We start from the raw sequence: 17348 nt of genomic DNA on the forward strand, positions 1-17348 counted from the left end.
CTTACTGGTAAGATATTTGAACCCCATAGAATTCTCTAATATCATCAATTATATCTTTTGGAGTATGAATTCGTTTATGATTGACCAATTTAGGAACAGTCACACCACTAACAAACCCAACTGTTGCTTGGACTTTGGTTAGTATCATATCCCGCACTGGACATGTATGTTTACTATCAAAGTATCTTACTTTGAAACCATCAGTGTTTTTCCTGCATGAAGCCTTCATAGTCCAACCACATTCAATCGAAAAGCACACCAACACAGAGCTGTACAATGTTTTTCATCATATTAATACATATAGCAGTTACATTTTATATGATATTAATGTATCAACAATATTAACTACCATAACGCATAATATCACCATACATTTAAATTTCTAATTTGTTTCATACATTACGCATAAATCAAAGTTACAAAATGTATCGGATACATTATAGACGCAACTCAATTGTGTGGGCTTCTTCCATGTATCATCTAATCAACAAAAAAATTACAACAAATCAAAAGCACCATCACAGAACTTCTAAGAATAATATTGTATCAAACACATTAGAAATTTAAATGTATCATCCGATGTAGATCTTAAAATTAAAAACATTAATTCAAAATTCAGATAAAAAAAACTCATACCTTTGTCTATCAGATCTTTTTACTTTGCAATTGAAGTTGTTCTTTATTTTATATTTGGCCATCACATCTATTAGTGTTGCTTTATCGTTATACAATTGACATGTCTTCACATCTATACTGTTTGAATCAATTATGTAATTTGTAACTTCTAATTCTGGAATATAATATGAATCACAAATTCTTGATTCAACCACTGCAAGAGCTTCTGTATCCCTTGTTGTATCTTCGATACATGTAATCTCTCTGCATGTTCCATCAAAGCTATGTATCTCACCACCAATTTTATCTGTTGTATCAATACATAATGGATACATTGCAAAATCAGGCTCACTTTTTTTCACTTCTAAATATAGTCTAACACCCATGTCGTTCTTAATTTTCATCGGACATGAATTACCTTCTACGATGTATCGAATTTCAATAGTTTTTCTTACCTCATTGATCTCTAACTCGGCTGTAATGGCTGCCTTGAGATTCATAAATGAAATTGATTGTCCAACAACAATTCCATCACTTTTGTATCCTTCATAATTAACTTTGCTAGCCCAAATTCCTGAATGCCTCAACAAAATAGATATATTCATCTTGTATCAAGTTTCTTTTTGAAATTATGAATTTTTTAACATCAATGGCTTTTCAATAATCGTCTTCAATGGAGAAGATGTATTTTTGAATTTTGAAATTGATGATTCTGATTCCTATTAGGATATGGAATGATTATGATTAGGATCAGTTAGGCGTAAATCTAGGATATTAATATAACTAAAATAATTTGTACGTTTTTTTTTCCTTTTTTAGTGCAACAACAATTTGTTTCTGATGTATCGTTTATAATGTATCTTGGTGGAACCAATGTATCCGGCTACATCCATTTACAAGGGATTTTTGTAATATAGATATTATTAGGGATATGATGTAATTTACATATTAGACTATGGGATTCCTTTAATTTTTACATATAATTTTGTGGTTTTATACTAGTCATATCATATACAGTAAAGAGAGACTAAACGACCACAATATTAAATATATTTTAAGAATTTTGTGGGTCTAATATAATACAAGAATGTCATTAAATTTCATATTTTATACTTTCAAATTTGAATTAGATAGTAAGTCTAATTTTGTCTTTATCACAACTAAAAGAACCCCCACATTTTAAATATGTTCTCAAAAATATTTTTCAAGTATTTGAAATTATTTTCCACATATTTTTCTTCCATGCTTTCAAATTGTATACCATCAAAATACACATTGGCAACACGAAGCCTTCTTTTGGAGATTTAATCCATAGAAACACCCATTGTAGGCACAAAAATCACTAATTTTATGTCACTGAATTTTTTTTTCCTTTATGTCACAATGAGACATACCACTTAGTATTTAGAATACTAACAATAAAGATTCAATCTTTATACAACTTGTTTCTAGTTTAACGACGAAGTTTTTATATTCTTCTAATTGTTAACTGAATGAACCTTGAATTTTGATGAAGTTTTTATATTCTTAAATCAGTTTCAAATTCAAACAGAGTAGTAAACCAAAAAGATTTAATCTCCAGAAATCTCACATACAATATTGTTTCTACCTAACGATGAAGATTTTTATCCTTCTCAAATCATTTAGCCTTAATATTCTTGATGAAGATTTTGTACTCTTCAAGTCGGAATATTCATTCAAACAGAGTATTTAACAAATTGCTGAAGTTTCTATATTCTTCAAACCAATGCATAATCTAATTTGTTCGTGAAGTTCTTATATTCTTCAAACCAAATGAGTAAAAAATCAAAAGATTTTAGTCTCCAAAAGTCAGACACAATCAAATTTCACATGAAGTAGAAAACTACAAAAAAATTCCCCCCCTCTAAACAAAATACATATTAAAAATAATAAAGATATATTCTGAGATCATCACATAATGACCATCTATCCTAACATTTATGAAATAAATCTCATAACTTATAAAGGATAGAAAAAAAAATAATCAAGGTAAATAAAGATAGAACCTGATTTTTACTCTCATTGAATCATATTCTATCTGTCAACAATGATTCCATGCAAGTCACTTTTCTTGCTAATTTTTACTTTTTTTCCCAATTTCCATCATATTCCAATTTTCCTCAGGAAGACATTGAATTTCACCGAGAAACACTCATGTTCAAATATTGTTAGGAGACAACATCTGTTCATTTACTTCTTCTCGTATTTATATAAAACCAAGAATATAAGAAAAATAATTAAAGTGCACATCTTAGCCTTTACGCACAAAATAATTTTTCTCATTGAAAGGAAAACAGAAGGGGTGCAATGATTAAAAGCACTTGGGAAGAAAATAAAATTAATCTTACGTCCATCCAAGGAAAACTTACTACGGAAAATATACCAGAACATATTAAAGTAGTACTAATTCACCCCAAATCTCTTTTATCATATCATAAAATAATTCTCTTTTTCTTCTTTATTTTTTTTCCCAACAAAAAGAACACAGAAAATAAAAGTGATTTCCTTACCACAGAAAATACCAACAATTTTAAATTTCTTAAGCTTGTTATCTCTTGTATTCAGATTAGCAAACTAGACATAATAAAAGATGAAAAGAAAAAAACAAGGAATTATCCGAGTCTACAGAACCCACTGTTTGTCCTTAAAAAATTTAATCCCCTCAAGTACCTGAGGTTGCAGATTAATTCCACCCAAGATAAAACGGATTAACCATTAAAGAAATAGCGGTACCTCAAACTTTGATAATTTCAACGAACTCAAAATGACAACAACAAATCACACATACAGACACGATTGATCGATTTTGTTTTGTAAGAAATGTATGCAAAGAAGGGAAGAATTCAGTGCAAAAAAATGAGAGAAAGCCTTTCTATTTATAGTCAACCAAGGGTAAAGGTCACAACTCTTTGGAAAAAAGACAACCTTTCAAAAAGGTCACAACACTTTGGAAAAATCACAACCTTACAAATGGTCACAACCCTTTAGAAAAGACACAACCTTTTATAAAGGTCACAACCCTTTATTTTTTGTTCACACCCTTAAAACCCAACAATACATCCACCTCTGAACATGTAATCGAAATGAGCATATAAGTTTAATGCAAAATGAGAATTCATATAATTAATTTCAATCAATTATTTAGGACTCACGTAGTTATTGTTGTCACTTCTTTGATAGGATATTAGATTAGTCAGCAATTCAAATTCCAGTTGGTTTGAGTTTGACGTACTTTTATCTTCGACGAGTGGCCTAACATTCAACGCGGATCGAAGCTAATATTCAAAACTTTCTCCTACCTTTCTATTGAAAATCGGGCAGTGAAAAGAGGATAATAGACTAGACGAGGGCATCACCACCCAAATAAGCCAAAAGGAACTAAAGGCATACTTTATTGCTAATTTGGTAGTAGAGCTACGGCTATAAGGAATGGGCAATAGCCACTATGACTAAAAGTGTCGCTAGAGTCCCTAAGGGTTGGTGTGGCAGGCTTGTAGTTACAGAAATAGAGTCAAAATTTAAAGTTAATGAATTCTGAATTTTAATCTTTTTATATTCTAAATTAATAATAATAATATATAAATATATATATATTCCATGGATTTTTAAAACAAATACATAATTGAAACAAATATGCAAGGACAAGTCCTCCTTAGCTTCTAGTTGTTATAATTTGCACTAGGGTCTAGGGTCATATGTAAATGGAGTGACATATTTTGCCTTTTGTGAGTTTCATAGGCCGAATATGCATAGTGATGAAAATAATTGTTCATCCCAATTAGAATTTGATGAGGCAAGGTTACATATTCACTTCCTTTTCGAATATTTAAAAAAATATACAAAATATGGAAGGGTCAATATACCAAACCCCCTACTGAAAAAAATATATATACCAAACCCCCTTACACAACCTAGTGGTGAATTTTACTTTAACTATATTATAAATTATAAAAATAAATATAAAAAGCTTAAGATTGTCATCTTGTTATAATGTTGGAGCACATTCTTTAAAGAAAGGCAATAATGAAGTGGATCATGAAATTCCTTGAGAAAGGCAAACAATTAACAAGCATGACCAAGCATACTATATATATTTGAAAGAAAGATTTTTATCCAAAAAAAAAAAAAAAAGATAAAAATATTTTGAGATTTTTATCCCAAAAAAGGTGCATGAAATCTTGATAGCGGATAATTTGCTGTAAAAATATTGTGCGTTTTTTTTCTTATCAAAAGTGTTTATATTTTAATTTTCCTTTTAGAAAAGTATTTTGGAGGAAAAATTACTTTTATAGCTTTAGAAAAATGGTTTATGTTACTTTTTAAACTAATTATTTTTTCTTAAAAACTTGGTCAAACACCTCAGTTTAAAATAACTAAGTAAGTATTTATTGAAAAATAAACACGTTCAACCTCCCAAAAATTTGATCAGCAATATATAAAACAAAATATATACTCCCTCTGTCCCCTTTTTACTTGTCCAAATTTGACTTTTTACTTGTCCCTTTTTACTCGTTATTTTTGACAAATCAAGAAAAAATAATATTTTTTTACCTATTATACCCTTAATTTATTTAGCGAGTTAATGTTTTTGAAAAAGGTAGAATCTCTTTAATGAGTAAATTGATTTTGAAATTTTATCAATTAGAAGAATAAAACAATAAATTCACTATGTCAATTATTATTTTCTTAAAAAATATGTCAGATAAAAAATAAACAAGTATAATAGGGAAGAGACGGGAGTATATGAGAACGTCCTTTGATCTTATTAATTGTTTGCAAACACCAATCGATGTGTCGGATTAAAATAAAAACACTACAAATTTCAAAGTAGTAATGGCGATGGAGGCTTAATTTTTAAAATGCAAATCAGCAAATATGTGTCTTCTTTTTAAAAAAAAAGACTTAAAAAGGAAAAAAAGATATACTTTTTTACTCGTCACAGTTTCCTTTTTCAGAGTCAAAATAACATGAGCTTTGACTAATATTTTAAAATATAATTTTTTATTATATTGATATGATTTTTTTTCCAATTTATAGTACTTTTTAAATAGTTTTTGAATATCCAAAAATTTATTTCAAAATATTAAATTAATGTAATCTAATTTAACTTTGAAAATTAGTCAAATTGACTCTCGAAAAATACAATAGGAGAGCTAAAAAAATGGAGGGAGTATCACATAAAATAATGAACTTTTTTATTTTGACCATAAATTTGGTAATTAGATCTTTAATTTTTTAAAACTAAAGTTTACATATTCGAAAATTAGGTAAGAAGTAGTACTATACAACAACAATATACATAATATATAATTTCACAAATAAGATCTGAAGAAATTGATGTGTATGCAATTTTACCTTGTAAGAAATACAATAATTAACAATTCAAAATATTCATAAAATATATATAAAAAAATGATCAAGTAAAAATTCGTTTAACATCAGATATTTGAAAGATACCATATAAATTAATTGGGACGAAAAGAATATATGTAATTGGGACTAAACTTTTTTCCCTCAATTATAGATGCCTGCCTAAGCTATATTCCCTTGACTGGTTTTATCTCCTATTACTTCCCTATTAAGGAGGTTCCATTAAGAAAAAAAAGAAGATAAAAAGTAGGGCAAAAAGAAAAACCAAAATAAAGCAAACTTTAGTACTGAAAAATAATTTTAAAAAGCCTATCTCTTTAGATCATCCATCTCTATCTCTAATTCCTTTAAAGTTGCAAATGCATATATACTCAGCCTTTATATCTTACTTTCTCTTTTAGTTATTTTCAAAAAAAAAAATCTCTTTTTAAGACTGTAAAAAATGTGCGTATTTTTAATTTAAAATTATAAGATTCAAAAATTTATTTATTTTCTTACTTTATGTTAAGTCAAAACAAGATAAACAGATTGAAACGAAGAAAATTATATATTCAAATGCCATCTCATTTAAGCATACTACTTGTGCTTTTCATGTAAACAAGGATATACTTCTTTTATATATATATTGGGAGAGGGAGAGGTATTTAATATAAGTGTCAATAATTCTTTGTTTGCTCATGAAAATATGGGCAAATTGGTTAAAATATTTGCTGGTTTGCTAATTGTGGCTTTGGATATTGTGGCTGGAATTCTTGGATATAAAGCAGAAGCAGCTCAAAACCAGGTACATCTCTTAATTATAGATCAAACAAAGCACGCAAATTAAATTTATTGATTGAATTCCCTATATATCAGTCTTTCTCCATTTTAATTTGTTTGTGTATATTTCTTTTTAGTCTGACATGTTTAAGAATCACAAAATTAAGGGGTATTGTGATACATTCTACATATATATCTTCGATATAAGATCATGAGATTCAAAATCTTCTTCATATTCTTAAACTACTCATAAAGTAAAAAAACTAAACAGATAAATTAAAACAGAAATAATATTTTATTATTATTATTTTGGGTCAAAATTATGTTCCATTTCGAGTCTAGTTTCATACAACTTCTAGTGGTGTTTGGTCAAGATTTTGAAGATTTCTCTTTTTGGTCAAGATTTTAAAGATTATGGTCTTCTTTGTTGCAAAACTTGCTTCCAACTGTTTTATTTATTTTTCCTACTTTAATTTGACATGAAGTTTAAGGAAAAAATTGAATGTTATGGTCTTAAATTAAAGATATGTTAAATACATAAATTTTTTAGCATTTAGAATCAACAATCCTTCAAATTTTTTTATTTTATTTTTTTAAAAATAATCATTTTGTTAGATAGTTAACTTTTGTTAATTTCAAGAACTAAAACTGTGCACTTCAAATAATTAAAGGTTAACTGTACATAATCAAATATCAAAGGGACTAAAATTGGGATTATGCAATAATACAGGAATTAAAATCTCTATTTCCGCTTTTAAATTCTAAACATGTCATGTAAGAAGTTGGAATTAAAAAGTTACCAAAAAAAATACTAATAATTCTTTTTTAAATGGACTATAAAAAAAAGAGTACACACAAATTTGAAACGAGAGAGTAGATATGATGGAATATATTAGCGTAGCAAAATTTTAGTAACCTAAAAATATGTAGGGCCCATCAAGACATAGTATAAGTGTATATCAAATATATATAGTAAGTGTATATTAATATACTAATTATAATATATTCTCTTTTATGAAGAAAAAAAAAATTAGAGTTCTTTTTTAAATGGCCACTTTGGGATGATCTGTTGCACAAAAATCATGTTTTTGCACTTTGATTTTTGCCCTTTAAATTGATGATATTTCATTTTCGCTGTTGTTTCTCACTTTTAATAAAAAATTACATGTCAAAGTATTGTTAGTTATGACATAATTTTATAAGATAAAATCTTACCTTATTCTATATAAATTGTATAGTATCTAATTTACAAAGTATAAATTTAGAAAAAAATTATCTTGTCTGACAAAAATTCTATAGGAATAAGTGGGTTTTCATATTGAACTTATGTCGTCTCTATTGGCATAAGTTTCGTAGGAACTAATTTATGTTTGATAAGACATAATTTATGTCTTGCAATTTTGTTTTTATTTTATGATCTTAGAAATATTTTCAAACATGTTTTATGAGAAGTTACAAGAAAGAGCATATTACAATATTTCTATTCGTTATAATGATCGTTGTATTCTGTGGGCCGAACCTTCTACTATATACCTTGTGTTTTTTTTGAAAGTGTGTCATCCCCTTAAAGTTTTAAAGGATAATTTTTTTAAAAAAAAATGATAAATTAAAGAGTAGGAATTAAAAATCACTCTATAATAGGGACATAATTCCTACGAAGGACCCCACAAAAATCCCAACGATTTTGTTAAATTTACTACTTCTTCATCCCATTTTGTGTAATTGTAGAGTTGACGATTGGATGGTGTGGGGTGGGTTAAGCTTAACCTGTCTAAATTTTTTAATATATATTTTTTTTAATTAAGTTTGATACTAAAAATGAATTTTAGAAAAATAAATTCATTTTCTCATTAAGTTGTATTAATTTAATAGATAATGACTTAAAATTTTATTTTTAAGAGATCAATTGGAAAGCATGTAAAAACTATATTAGTTTTAATTGAATCATTTTCATTTACTATCTTGAATATTTTAGTAACTTTAAAGAAATTTTCAATTAATATTGTTTGAATAAAACATAATGAATTTGTCATGAAATTTGTGTATTCTTGCTGTTGAAGGGTGCTCTATCACTCGATCGCCTGAAAGACTAGAAAAATAAATAAAAAGACTTCGACCTATTCAATTCAAGTTCAAGACCGATTAAAGTGCATTATCCACTATCTCTCTCTATAAATTACTAAACTTTTTTAATATGGTATATTTTATTGGTAATTGGAACAGGCAAAACATGTGACATTATGGTTGTTTGAGTGTAACAAGCCAAGTCATGAGGCATTTGTTTTTGGCTTAGCTGCTGCAACTTTACTTGGGGTAGCTCATGTTCTAGTCAACCTTCTTGGAGGCTGTAGTGTTTGTAGTAATGATGATATTCGTAAAGCCACACCAATCAAGCAATTATCAATTGCTTGTCTTGTTTTCACATGGTATGTTATACTACTATACTCGTGTTTTAATTTATATGATATCGTTGATTGATCTGTTTTATGAATTGTTTGTAACTCAAAAGATAGGGAGGGCTTAATCCCCAATCAAGGGGTTATTGTTATGTCATGTATGTCCTAGGTTTCTCTAGAGCGTATTTCGAGAGTCAAATTCTTTAATTTTGATTGTGAGTTTGGATATGACATCTTTATTATTATTATTTTAAATCATTAAAAACTACATAAGAAAATAGCAATTAAAAAAACTTATTTGACTCTCAAAATCAACTTATTGAGTGCAAAGTTAAAATACTCTTACAAAAACATTTTATTGGTATCTTAAATATTGATAATTAAATTCATATTAATAAATATTGAACATATTTGCAAAAAAAAAAAAAACAAACAAACTACATTACTATTTATGGCCAAATGGGAATAATGTTAGGCTTAGGCACTCTTGCCAATGGTGAATCCATTCGAAGATAGTGGATTGCACACAATACCTTCGGCTCTTAGGTGATTTTTTGTAAAAACAGTACATAGTACATTATAGTTGGTGCAATTATATTGGACTCCCATTTACTTAAAATCCTAAATTCATCCTTTCCTTTGTTTTTCCCTCTTCCAACAAAAAGAGGGTGAATTTTATGAGAAATGATTGCTTATGATCACTTACATATTGAATAGAAGAAAATGACATTTTCAGATCTCTCACGTGTAAAAATAAGAATCTCTTGTAAAGAAGACATAAAACTATTTATAAAGGACTACAATATCATATCTCCAGTGTTATATGCTATGTTGCTCAGACTCTTTAAAGATATCGCCAGGTGCATGTCGGATCCTTCAAAAGCAGTACATTTTTTGAAAGATGTTGCCAGGTGCATGTCGAATTCTTCAAAAGCGGTACATCTTTTGAAGGATCTAACACGGGTTAAACAACATTATTGAAGAATCCGAGCAACATAAGTTATATGAGTTGACAAGTGTTGTGTAATTTTCAAGTCTACAAAAATTTGAAGTAAAAAATAATAATTATGTGCTTATTATATGTTTTTGTGATTTTTCAGGATCATATTTGCAGCAGGATTGAGTACACTGGTGATTGGGACAAAGGGAAACCACAAGTCAAGAACATCATGTGGTTATTTACATCATAATTACCTATCCATTGGTGGAATTCTTTGTTTTGTTCATGCTCTATTTTCTGTTGCATATTATGTTGCAGCTAGTCAAAATCTAGCTTAAACTTACAAAAAAAAAAAAAAGAAAGACAAATCACAGTTGTATAAATTGATTATGAAGATTACTGATTTTGGTCTGATGAAAGTTTTTGAGATGTTTTAGACCAATGACATTTGCATATTTATGTTGAACAACTAATTGTAAGTGGGAACAACTTCCAAATGTGATAATTGGAAGTTGATTTATCTATTTCATAGATGAGACCGCCCCCACCCCCATCCCTTTTTTTGGACTGTGATTGTTTCGTAAAACTAGATATTTTATGCATATATTTTTTAAATTGATGTTATATTATCTGTTTGTACTCATGCTACAAAGAAGGCTAAATGACACTTGGTTTAATGTTGAGTTATTTATTTAGAAGAGGAATCAATTCCCGCTTAATACATTTTTCTTAGTGGTGCACTCATGTTCTAGAAATTCAATATTTTCTATATCAGCAAGGAAAAACAAGTTTTTTTTTTAAGTTTTCCATCCAGTGTCCAATACCCGCATCGGGTGCTCGGCACCTCATAGGGCCCCATTTGGGGAAAAGTGCTTCATACCAAAAAAAATTTCATACCCAAAGCTCAAACCCGAGGCCTCTGATTAAGGGAGGAGCAGCACCCATCTGTTGGTGGTACCAGGAAAAAGAAGTTGGAATTGGAACAAAAGCTAAAAACCACAAGCTGTACAAAACTGATACATGTTCTTCAAGTCTGTCAACTTGTATAAAAAATCATAATAATACAGAAGAGACTTTAGTATTTGGGGTTGACCATATATACAAAAGACTTAAGTAACTTTTGCCATCTCACAAAGCCAAAAATAATGGTATTTAAATTGGATCTTTATGAAAAAATGGTGACTACAAAACAGTAAGTCATAGATATTTTTTGAAGAGCATTGCAAAAAATAGCTATTTGGATGAGCTCTCATCATCTGATGAACTAAAATCATCATCCATCCGTCGCTCCTGGATTGCAGGAAATAGTCGTTGATGAACATCTGGCAAAGAATCTGGATGGGCTTCCTGAGAAGGTGATACCGTTAATGCTCCTTTTCTAGAGGTATTTGCCGGCATCTTGGTAGATTTTCTCAACAATGTACATGATTTGTCCAACATAACTAAGAAATCGCGAACAGTGATGAAGAGACGCAAGCCTTCGTCCTTCCCTGCAGTTCCATGGAAGTAGTCTCCTGTACTCTTGACCAAAGCCATTATCCTTTTCTCTTCTTCTAGTATCCACTTGATCTCATCGTCTGCATTTTGCATAAAATTTGTGAGTGTATCGCGGAACTTACTGTTCTCGTTCAAACTTTTCATGTCAGTGTCTAGGAACCCTTTGGTTTTCACTAGTGACTTGCCAAGTTTGGAGACAGAGGCATTTAAATTCTCGCCATCTATAAGTGCTGCTTTTCTTACATTCTCAAGCTCATTGCTTAGACCAGAAACCACCTGGAGACCAAGGTTACGATGGTAATCGACCGAGTCACGAGAAGCATCCTCTGCAAGATCTTCTGGTGTTAGACTTGACAAGCTTTCGCTCTCCCTTAACTTGCGTGCTGCTCTTAATCCTTCTGATCGGATAATTTCCTGAACAACAAAGTTCAGAAGTGTGGTCTTTCCATCAGTTCCTTTAACATCTGAGAGTTTCAACAGCGTATCAAGCTTGAATGCCTGTGCACCACCACGGTAGGTGCCATCGTTCATGCGGTTCCCAGTTTTAAGAACTGCTTCTAGAAGTTTCAGGAAGAGTCTACTGTTTTTCAGCTCTTGGCATGCCACCTGCAAGTTTTGATAATGAATAACCATCTACCATGTGATAAAAAACAGCAACTAGAAAACAATGTACTGAAAGCTCTTTTATTTAACCATGACCAGGAGTAAGATTAGCAAAATTTCCTATGTATAGATAGCTAAACTTTGATTGGCATGACTTTCCTTTAATGTAAAGAAGAGCCAGTACCATCCTCATTTAGGTAGTAGGTCGTAGAGTTTGAAATGATCTTTGTCACAGTATAACAGATTGCGGGTTTGAATTGGTAGTACAATTGTGTTATTTTAAGCCACTTAATTTCACAAGTAATTAAAAATAACCCCCTTTCAATAGGAAAAACTTTCTCCGTTATTAAAGATTATGACAGTCAAAAAAACAACATACCCAGTGTAATCCCCACAAGTGGGATTTGAGAGGATAGGATGTACGCTGACCTTACCCCTACTCTACCTTTGTGGGGTAGAGAGGTTGTTTCCGATATATGAGATAAAATCAAATATAAGAGGAAAAACTCTGGTAAGTCCAACTAACTGGAATTGATTTCAGTTCATCATGACTACACAAAGAAATGACACCTTTCAATCAAAAAAACCCTGAGCTCCTATATATATATATATATATTTCAACACTATTTATCTAAGAAAAACTCAGTTCCTTTTTTCCTTCTCCCTTAACGATGATCTAGTTTAATGCAGAAACAAACTTTTACTGATGAATATACGAGATCCGTCTCATGATATGTAGCCCACAAATGATGCTTATTTGATTATTTTTTTTCTTTACTCTTCCCAGAATTTATGCAATGGTGGATGGTATAGTTGGACCGAGATGGTTGCAGCAGCATAACAGAAAATTTTCATTTTAAGCTGCTACACCTTAGGTATGAGAGACTTAGAATTCCACGATTTACCTCTAATGTTTCAAAGGACTCTTTAATGGAAGTAACTTCTTCCTGAAGAGAACTCATGAGCAACAATGCATCCATCCGTTTGAAGGCAAAGGGAATTTCAACCAGGGATTTGAGAAACCTTTCAGCAGGACCAAGCTGAGAAATTTCCCCGCAATATAATCGAAGTTTGAGTTCTTCATCTGTTGTTGGTGCCAACTTTGATATAGTTTGAATAAGTTCAGGAGACAGTTTATTACCTGATAAGATAAGCAGGCTTTTGCAAGTAAGTGGCTGAAACATGCTTGATAAAATAAAAAGAAAAACTATAAAAATTTACAAACATTAATAAGAAGTAAGTTGGAGTATCCCTTATCAGTCATTAATCTTTTTCCACAAGATAATACGATATAGCAACACAAGTCTGCCTATGTGAAGTAAGGGACATGAATAAATATTCTCATATCATGAAACTTAAGTTTCTTCCTTGGAAAATTGGTTAGTACTCTACAAGAAGAATACTATAGTTTCTCACTTCACTTATAACCATCATCAATGTTTGGTGGGATATGTTGTTAATTTTCACTCTCTGGTGAAAGGTATCAGACTGAGCAATGATTTATTTTTGATAACTGTGATGTCCGGGCCAGCTTGCGCTCACCTCTACTAAATTCCACGGGGTACCTGCTACCTATCACCAACACAGATAGCAGGTAACTCTACCTACCAAGGCTTGGAGATATGAGAAGACATCGCCTAGTGTTTTTTATTACCACCAGAGTTATACTTAAATAACTGATAGACTATTCTTTACTTTTTTCCAATTTCATTCTTTTGGGAGGAAGGAGTAGGGGCAGTTGAAAAAATTACCAGGTTTGTTCGAGAAAATCACCAGCAAGTTCTATTTTTCACTTAGAAATGGGACCTTGTTTTCAACTTCATCTAATTTCTAGGAGTGTTTAATTAGCACATGCCAACATTCACAGAAAATCTTTCTGAAAATTCACCCTGGGATTATTATTCTTCAAAATTCTGTTTGATTACTCGCAACGTGCTTGTAGTCAATTCACAACACCATGCATGAAGCAAATTAGTAGAATGAAACTTCTTTATTACTTACGTAAATAACAGAATAGACAAGAAGATCTATGTGCAGACCATGTTGTTTCTCTTCTTCCATTTTTAAGGCAGTCAATAACTTTTATGCCAAAGCTGAACGACTGCAAAATCTATGGAATGGAGTTAACACTTAAGTAACAGCCCTCTGCGGATTAGACATACTCTTCTCCGTGGTGATAGATTTACTATTCTTACTTTCCAATAGCAATTAATTTAATAAAGCAAGATTCACACTCTCATGGATCTCAAAGGGAAAACAGAGAGAGAGAGAGAGAGAGAGAGAGAGATTTACCCTCCTTGAGAGCATCACAAACTTCTTCTGTCGTCACATTTAAGGCTTTAAGAACAATTGCTAGATTTTGTGATTTCTTAGCATCAATTATCTGAATATACTGTGGGGTAGCTTCAAAAGCCGATGTAGCTTTCGCGCCATCAGTTTTTCCTGCATTTGCTGCATTATACCCAAATAATGATTCCATCATCTCCTCATTAAATCTGTAGTAACATCATTATAAAATGTGAGGAGGTTAGACATCTTGCAGAGCAAAGTGCAATTTAGGAAGATTGATGCAAAGCTTACTGGAATGAGCCAGCTTTGATGTCGTGCCAAACCATGGAGTGATCAGGATTAGCAAGAACCTTGTCCCAGAAAAATGGCTTTAATTTTGCCTTTGGACCATCAGGGTCATCAGATGGTTCAGTTCCCTCACCAGCAGAAGAATTACGTCTCCGATGTGCTCCAAGGGGTAAAGGCTTTGGCGGATTACCAAGCTTTGGTGGATTAGGAGGAGGCCGAGCAGCTTTTGGAGGTGGAGGCGGCATTGGAGCCGGTGGTTTAGGAGGAGGAGGAGGTGGTGCTTCAGGGGGTGGAGGTGCAGATTTTCCTGGAGGAAGTGGTAATGCATTTACAGGTGCATCTGTTTTAGCTTCTGCCTCTGAAGAATTATGAGAATTAGCTGGCACCGAAAGATTATTTGCAGTTGAAGAACTCTTAAAATCTTTCTTGATTGAGCTTCCTATGCTTGAAGACTTCTGAGAAGAATCTGACAACATTAATTATAGAAATTATTCGGCATTACGAAAATGACATGCAATTCGAAAAATTTGACCTTCATGAAAAATTACCTGCAGATAGATTACCTGAACAAAGGTTAAGAAGAGGTTTCTCATCTCTTTTCCCATGCTGTGGACCTGTTTCTTTCCTTTTACTTTTTATAAGACACAGCATTAATAACAGAGCTAAAAGGGCAATTCCTACTGCGACACCTCCAGAAACAGCAGCAATAATATAAGTTCTGTTCTGATTATTATTTTCTGAAGCATTAGTTCCATTATTTTTTGGTTTAGCAGGAGGAAGAATGACAGGCAAAGGTTTAGAAGAGTTGACATGAGTAGGAGGTGTTGGAGCCTTTGCAGGGGCTTTGACACGAGTCTGGGTTGTTGGAGCCTTTGCAGGAGGGGAGCCATGGGTCGGAGGTGTTGGTGCCTTTGCAGGAGGAATGACACGAGTCTGAGGTGTTGGAGCCTCTGGAGGAGGTTCCGTGGGCGCTTCAGAAGAGGGCACCGGAGCATGAGTTGGTGATACCGCTCCATGGCCTGGAGAAGGTGCAAGGTTTGGAGCTGCAACATCATCTGTTGACTTATCTTCAAGCTTTCTTTCTCTTAGGTGCCTTCTGGGAACACTGGACGACCATTCCGAGAAAAGCTTTTGGTACTTGATAAACCAAGCAATGGATGCCGCCTCACTACCCTCACCATGAAGAGGAAGACTTTTCCTTTTTAAGCACTCCAGAAGGATCTCCTTTACTTCAGGAGGCAGATCACTAATAGCCTTTTGTAAGATTCTTTTTCTCAACAAAGGTATATCTGATTTTAAGTAAATATAAGTTCCTGTTGCTGCCTGATAAAGAGACAAATCCAGAAAGCTTGCAGTTTCCGTATTCTTGTGTAATGGTTCTATGCAATGAACCCATATTTGCTCAGCCTGCAAACAGAATACTTCATTACATATGGCCAGAAATACAACTCTATCTCTTGCTTTTTTGGGCCACACTACAGAAAAAGATAAAACCAACTTATGCAGTTACATGTCTAGGCTTTCGCACAAAGAGAAAACTTTCAAAACCATGGCATATGTCTCCTAGCAACGACTGTACTTTCATTTGATTCCTCCTAAAGATTTCATTTCAATTTGAATTTGGTTATTCACCATGTTAAAGGATTACTCCTATACATCCATAGTTGAACGGTTAAAAGTGCAAACAAAAATGCACAACTTTCTCATTAGCCAGGGAATAGTACCAAGTTTTAGTACTCAACAATAATTGTTGTATCAGCAGATAAAAGCTCCGGTGCAATTCTCTTACATTCCTAGGACCAGTAGCAGAATCAAGAATCGATACAAGGGGGCTCAAAAAGTAGCAGTTTTTTAACCCCTTTCGCCACTTCACTAGAATTACTCTCTCGCAAGGAAATTCAACAACTTATATATAACCAAATTTTCATTTTTTGCCTTACTTGCACCGTATAATCTTTCAATGAAGGGGATTCAATACCTAGCTCTACCACTACCTAGGACATTGTTCTCAAATGGAAAAACAGAGTTATTAAGGTTCAGAGACACAATTACCATTAAGCAACTCACATCATTAATCCATCAACACATATTCATTTGGCTGTTGTGCATTATATAACGACAGGAAAAACAATATATATCCAAACATTGTATTCATCAAAACGATACATACCGTATGTTCATCTATATGTTGAACACCTCCATTGTCTATACAGTTTTGAGGAAGCTTTCGATTCCCTTTTGAACTATTAGCTGCCAAAACACAAACAAAAGCAATAAAAGTAAATACAGAGCTGACCCTTCCCACACCCATTGATTGTAAAATCAATCTTCCAATACCATAATTTGTCCTTTTTCATTTCATCTGATATATGTGCTTTTTTCAAGAATATGAAAAAAAAAAAAACCCAGAAAGCCCTCTGGTTTTTTCTTGAATATAATTTGACCTACCTACATAAAGATTCAATCTTTACAAATAAAAATTGGATATTATATGTTTGTATAAAAAAAAAACCACCACCCTTTGGTGCCCTTTGCAAAAAAATTACAGGGAAAAGTGAAGAAATTTGCAA

General features: G+C 31.9%; 4 protein-coding genes across 4 annotated transcripts in view; 1 reads left to right on the top strand and 3 right to left on the bottom strand.

Moving 5' to 3' along the window:
* The window catches only part of LOC125831174 (ethanolamine-phosphate cytidylyltransferase-like), a 912135-nt gene that overhangs the window by 117890 nt on the left and 776897 nt on the right, over positions 1–17348 (bottom strand). The window lies entirely within an intron of this gene.
* On the bottom strand, positions 2–1220 carry LOC125831525 (uncharacterized). Its single transcript, XM_049510696.1, has 2 exons — positions 637–1220; positions 2–269 (listed from the first exon to the last, which is right to left on the bottom strand). The coding sequence occupies exons 1-2, from the start codon at positions 1218–1220 to the stop codon at positions 2–4; spliced, it is 852 nt and encodes a 283-aa protein (XP_049366653.1).
* LOC125831195 (protein DESIGUAL 3-like) lies at positions 6611–10520 on the top strand. The gene is made up of 3 exons (XM_049510381.1): positions 6611–6790; positions 8989–9191; positions 10262–10520. Exons 1-3 carry the CDS (start codon positions 6692–6694, stop codon positions 10437–10439), a joined length of 480 nt encoding a protein of 159 aa, XP_049366338.1. The 5' UTR covers positions 6611–6691; the 3' UTR covers positions 10440–10520.
* LOC125831165 (formin-like protein 3) lies at positions 11302–17288 on the bottom strand. The gene is made up of 6 exons (XM_049510351.1): positions 16949–17288; positions 15342–16185; positions 14782–15244; positions 14494–14696; positions 13107–13342; positions 11302–12204 (listed from the first exon to the last, which is right to left on the bottom strand). The coding sequence occupies exons 1-6, from the start codon at positions 17087–17089 to the stop codon at positions 11335–11337; spliced, it is 2757 nt and encodes a 918-aa protein (XP_049366308.1). The 5' UTR covers positions 17090–17288; the 3' UTR covers positions 11302–11334.

This window comes from Solanum verrucosum, unplaced genomic scaffold (assembly GCF_900185275.1).
Source record: "Solanum verrucosum unplaced genomic scaffold, falcon-dt-bn FXZP01000049.1, whole genome shotgun sequence".
NCBI lineage: Eukaryota > Viridiplantae > Streptophyta > Magnoliopsida > Solanales > Solanaceae > Solanum > Solanum verrucosum.

What these genes read in the sequence shown, in the direction of transcription:
- LOC125831525 (XM_049510696.1), bottom strand. Translation starts at nt 1,220, where the DNA reads ATGAATATATCTATTTTGTTGAGGCATTCAGGAATTTGGGCTAGCAAA. An exon ending in AAAAGATCTGATAGACAAAG is followed by an intron (nt 270 to 636) that starts GTATGAGTTTTT and finishes AACATTGTACAG; the next exon opens with CTCTGTGTTGGTGTGCTTTT.
- LOC125831195 (XM_049510381.1), top strand. Translation starts at nt 6,692, where the DNA reads ATGGGCAAATTGGTTAAAATATTTGCTGGTTTGCTAATTGTGGCTTTG. An exon ending in CAGAAGCAGCTCAAAACCAG is followed by an intron (nt 6,791 to 8,988) that starts GTACATCTCTTA and finishes TAATTGGAACAG; the next exon opens with GCAAAACATGTGACATTATG. An exon ending in GCTTGTCTTGTTTTCACATG is followed by an intron (nt 9,192 to 10,261) that starts GTATGTTATACT and finishes GTGATTTTTCAG; the next exon opens with GATCATATTTGCAGCAGGAT.
- LOC125831165 (XM_049510351.1), bottom strand. Translation starts at nt 17,089, where the DNA reads ATGGGTGTGGGAAGGGTCAGCTCTGTATTTACTTTTATTGCTTTTGTT. An exon ending in ATCAAAGCTGGCTCATTCCA is followed by an intron (nt 14,697 to 14,781) that starts GTAAGCTTTGCA and finishes ATGTTACTACAG; the next exon opens with ATTTAATGAGGAGATGATGG. An exon ending in TTGTGATGCTCTCAAGGAGG is followed by an intron (nt 13,343 to 14,493) that starts GTAAATCTCTCT and finishes TTATCTTATCAG; the next exon opens with GTAATAAACTGTCTCCTGAA.